The sequence below is a fragment of the Nomia melanderi genome, chromosome 7 (genome assembly GCF_051020985.1).
Source record: "Nomia melanderi isolate GNS246 chromosome 7, iyNomMela1, whole genome shotgun sequence".
Taxonomy (NCBI): domain Eukaryota; kingdom Metazoa; phylum Arthropoda; class Insecta; order Hymenoptera; family Halictidae; genus Nomia; species Nomia melanderi.
The window spans coordinates 4,660,447-4,666,057 of record NC_135005.1 but is presented as its reverse complement, the minus strand read 5'-3'; the positions used below and the strand labels follow the sequence as shown (position 1 = coordinate 4,666,057).

The 5,611-nt window shown below is 31.9% G+C and overlaps 1 protein-coding gene across 1 annotated transcript; it reads left to right on the top strand.

Annotated features, from left to right (window-relative positions):
- On the top strand, positions 1–4,276 carry LOC116424397 (uncharacterized). Its single transcript, XM_031970739.2, has 4 exons — positions 1–246; positions 1,134–1,365; positions 2,223–2,525; positions 3,008–4,276. The coding sequence occupies exons 1-4, from the start codon at positions 75–77 to the stop codon at positions 3,459–3,461; spliced, it is 1,161 nt and encodes a 386-aa protein (XP_031826599.1). The 5' UTR covers positions 1–74; the 3' UTR covers positions 3,462–4,276.
- The last annotated feature ends 1,335 nt before the right edge of the window (positions 4,277–5,611 follow it).

Genomic DNA, 5,611 nt, shown 5'->3' with positions numbered 1-5,611 from the left:
GATCGAGTAGGTAAGACTTTAGCGGAAGTGTTTGTGTATGTGACATTATGTCTTTCTCTTTCTACATTTAGTACATGGAGGAACATTGGAAAGTGAGCAGCAATTATTTGCTTGCGTTACCTTTTATATTTTGTATGATCGTGATGTGGTGCTTGTGTCTCATATTTGGTTTTATAGCAGCTTCTATCGGACCATTTTGCTATCGAAAATTTTGCGACGAAGATCGTGCTCAATGCACAGAAAAAGGTACTTACGTATTATACGGACTACCTTTGTTTTAACCTCTTGACCTACAATATTATGTCAGATTCCTATCGAAAATTTTAAGTTGAATTTGAGAAATCTAAGTGTCATTTATTTTTTTCCAAATATAAATTAAATATTACTCTCTATTATCAATTGTTAACCTTTGGAGTAAACGTGAGTATAGAATAAACATCAAAATTGCTTTTTTTCCTAATAAATTATTAACGATAAAGTAGTTATACTGAGCATAGTTATGAAATAAATCATAGGGCAAGGGGTTAACGCTAAGCTTACTGCAACCGGTGAAATGACCGGTTTTAAAATTTGATATAATATTCCTCAATTTCTTTTGTCTATTTAACTTCATATCAATTCTTACATCGATTGATTAACCAGACGTTTCCATTTTCGCTAAGAAAAATATATCCCTTAACTGGTTTATCTTTATTTTATAGCCAGTTATTTTACTTATTTCAGTTATTTCACTATTGTAGGAATGGGTATATTATGAAGTGTCAGTATGTTGTGTTGAGAAATAAAACAAACTGCGGGAGCATATTCGACAAGTGAAAATAAGAAAAAAATATTATTTGAAGTTAGGTTGGAAACGGTCTGCAAATACGTTCAACCTTTCATATTCTGCGAAGTGAAATCCAACGTTACTTATTTCAATTTCATTTCTTTATAACATTGTAATAGAGCGTTTTTAACTGAACGTTTAGCTGGAAAAATCTGGGGCACCCTGTGCAATAAATAGTATACTATAATATTCGATAAAGTATAAAATAAAATTATAAATTATATAAGAAAATAAAATAATATATTATAATATTTAATAAATACTAACTTAGTTAAACTAAATGTATAATTTGTGACGGAATTTTTAGACGGAAATGAATCGATCGAAAGTGTATCGCCACAGGTTCATATCAAGATATCGCATCCCCATCGAATGTGTGAACTCTCGAATGATATATTCTCGGATACTTGTGACAGTAGACAGAATTTTAACGATCTTAGTGATGGGAAGGAAATGAAACAGGTAGTGCAAGACACGAAACCGGTTTCCTCGGAAGAACCACAAGTTGTTCCTGTCATTCCACCCCTTAATCGTCGGAGGTAATAGACTTTCTGAAATAATAATTAATTCATTACAAACAAACTGCGTACGAGTTTCTTTGGTTACTTTTGATTTTAGGATCATTTACTGAAAAACTGTTAAAGATGATCTTCTTTGTTATTTTTTTACTTTAATGGTACATACATATTTTGATTTAGTAAGTACACAGTTTTTCAATGACAAAACATTTCAGATGAACATTTCTCGAATGTGTGTTTAATACTATATACAATGTAAATAATATGTAGAATTAATATTGTATGTAATTCTAATTGTTTGTATAATTACGAATAAGGTGACATTTTATATATTATTTGTCAATTAAATCATGTGAATTAAGTGTAAAATTATACGATTGATATAAAAAAGTGCAATTTAGTATCCTTGCCTTTTATGAAATATTTGAAGAACAATAACCTCTGAGGCTGTAAATAGAAAAATGTAAATTGATATTTTATCTGTTTTATAGTCCAGATTAATACAAGTAACTTAACACAGTCGTTATCAGTGTCACATAATGGTGACGATTAATGTTTCATATTTTGTGTATAGAAAAGTAAATAACATTTTCGTGTGTTTTTATCTAATATTGTAACGTATAGTTATAATATGCAGGAAGCTGAGGAGATTTATTTTCTTAAATACTATTTCTATTCTGTAAAAACTTTATTTTATTTAAAAAATTTTATTTAATAAAACATATTACTGTGAGTATCGTTATTGAAACAAACGTTGGTAGCGGATGGGTTAAACGATACGCTACAGTACATTTTATTTTATTTTCCTTTGATAAATTATTAATGTAAGAATGTTTTGGATTGATAAGTATTGAGCATTAATTAAAGCAATATTTTAGATTATCGGGGAAAATTTGGTCATCTGCGTTAAAGAACCAACTGGAAAATATCACAAATGCATCTTCCGATATGCATGGTGGGTCATTGAAGATAGTACAGGCACAAGTTGAGGCACGACCTGTAACTTCTGTATCAGATAACTGTGAGATTTTGGACTCGACAACGTACAAACCAGTTCAGCATGAATTTGCCATTTCTGCTGGTCTAGACAGCAATCATAATTACTTGAATGATGAGAAAGCAAGGAGACCGTCATCGATAGTGAAGAAGTTGAAGAATTTAAAGACGTTAATTTGGACAAGGTCATTAGTTTATCATTACATATATTTTCACGAGAAAACAGTAGCTTTTATTCCACCGTAATGACCGAGTCGAGCAATTCTCCGGAAATTGTATAACAAATACCTACATGAAAAAAGTAACTCACTGGAAAGCTTTTAAAATTTTTAATTAGCAACAACTAAAGTAGTATATTCCCATTTCAGTATAGATTTCAGATATCTGTGCATAAAAGTTGAAATAACACTAGCAATACAAATAAGAATGATATTTTAGCTATACCGATCGTATTTAACTATACCGATGATATTTTAGCCATATGATCATAACTACTGCTAGGAGATCACTTGATGGATATTCCCTATTTCCATTACTAATCTCTATTTTCTTCCTTTTCTTTTTTAACCTTTCTAACCATTCTTCAATTTCCCTACCTTGCGTACTACTTACTGCATCTTCCTATACTCATGATAATAATCATGTTTTTCGATGCAAATGCTTACAGAGGCAATAAATCGGTGTCGTTCAAGGAATTCGAGAGCGATGAGACGCAAAGATTGAACCTTCCGGCTTCCACTCAGTGTGCTCCATCAGCGCAATCGACGATACTTCACAAGAGCAGGATCGTCGACGCATCAACATCGACGAGGATAAGCAGGAATACCCTAGAAACAAAGCCACAGGACGAGGAAAACAACGAATCTTCGAAGGAACAATTATGTCCAGGAACAGAAGTGTTACAGGAAGTAATGTCGTTGCTAAGCCGTCCACCTGTAAACGGAAAATCAAAGTGTGACATCAACATAAGTGGCTTAGCAGTGAGCCAGTCAGACCTTTTAAGTCTATTGTCAGCGACCGGTGAAGTTACGATCAGCCTCGATTATAAGGACCGAGGTAGCTTCGATAATTTCCATCAAGCTTCGTCGACGAAACAACAGCAACAAACCAACGTCAAATAACTCGTCCCTTAACGATTCGGTTCAGAAGTTCTGTCAAAGCATGCCGAAAGTGTTCAAAGACTTTTCATTCTCCAAACTTTTCGACTTGCAGGATCAAGACAGAACGTCCAATTTGGCGATTCCATATATTCGCGTCTCGGATCACTCGAGAAATGAATCAGCGTGCAGACAGTTGTCTTATAGAAGGAATAATGTTTGCAATAATTCTGTGAACAGAGAACATGCTTCGTTAAAAGCAAAGATTACCTAAGTTCAGATCAGATTTCATCGTAAGGAAAGTATACAACGCTTCGAGGAGGAACAATTATTTTCTTGTGATTTCTGTGAATCAGAACAGGAATCCCGGTCAGGATTCCTGATTCAGTTCGCAGTATCAGGGATAAATGGTTGCATTATTGTAATAATTCCCGTGGTTGAAACGCCGTCTTGGCAATATGGAATTAGCGATGAAAAAGAGATTTATGATGTGAAGATGCAGGGAGAGGGATTAATAACATTGATAGAATTTTCACGTACATAAAAGTGTACCACCATTCGTTAGATTCTTCGTTCAAATTAAAATTCTAGTTCGCGATAGAAATTGTAAGTAGTATATCAATGAAATATACTGTTAATATAAAAAGCGTACTTTTTACTTCTTTGGAATGAATATTTTAAATTGTGATGACATCAATTACACGTTTCTAAATGTGTCTTCATGAGCTATTTACGAGTAACGATATATTAATTTTACGATTTAACGAACAATGCTCGTTTTATAATAATGGACTCTTTGCTGTAAAAGAAAAATAAATAAACGATATTGATTATTCTTATACTTACACGCTTGTTTCTCTGGAAGTATCAAACAATATGGAATTCATGGAACGATAAGTATTTTATTATTCAATCCCTCACTGTTCTTAATCTTAAGGAAACTTAAAAAGGCAATTGTCAATACAGTTTTTACAATGTTATACGAAGTTTGATTCACCAATTTTATTGCAAGGCATTAACGTTAGATTTATGGACGACATTTATTGTACTTTTTATGGTATTGCTCCTAGAACAATAGAGCTTCATTTAACCCATTCGCTACTAGCACTTCTTTCAATAACAGTCTCAGCGATTACAGTAGTTTATTAAATAAAACATATCGTTTTTACAAAATACAAATAATACTCAAGAAAACAAATTATTGCGATTTCCTGTACATTATACCATGTGTTACAATATTACATAAAAGCCCATGTAAATGTAATTTCCTCTTCTTCGCACAAAATATTAAACATTGATCGTCACAAAAGGTGACGTTGGTAGCAAACGTGTTAAGCAGATCTTGGATATTGGGGCATACAAATAATACAAATAAAAGTAATACAAATCTTTACCAAATAATGTTTATAAATATTAATATGCATCAAAATAACGGGTTACGTAAATCCAGTGTTAACACTAGTGATTAAAATATGAACACTTCTTTTTCTTCTTTGGATATTGAAGTTTGATGGTTGCTTCGTGAACTGAGTAAAATTTTTATTCATTAAATTTAATGAAATTTCATTGCTAGAATACTTGTTATTGTACTCAACCTATTTATACTAAATGCTAACGACGCAAAATCATTTTTTAAAATCAAACATTTCCATCGTTTGCAAATATGTTAAGATATAGTTTAATGCAAACATTAACTGGTTTAAAGTGTTAGAAGAGTTTCCATTTAACACTTCGCTCACTTTTTTTATAAAGTTTAATGTTGTCTCGAAATAATTACTTATATATAATAATATATATTATATTTATTTATATATTGTAACTTGCAACTAATATTTAAACAACGAAGATCATGTGTTTCCATTTTCAATAATTTGGAAGCAGTAACTGCTGTTTACATCTTCTACGATCATTTCCCGTTCACCTTATTTCTCAAACAAAACAATGTATCATTATGTATGCGATGCTACTTTATATTTTATTCAGATTTTGTGAATAATAATGGACATTAAATGGGAATGTGACACGAAATATTCCTTACGACCTTCCGATCGGTACATTAATCGCGCTCTTCATTAATTACTAGTGGTGCACTGATGGAATGCTAGTAGGAAACGTAACATATCAACGTTTCTTTAATGAACGTTTCTAGAATATTCTCCCGTCATACCGATAAT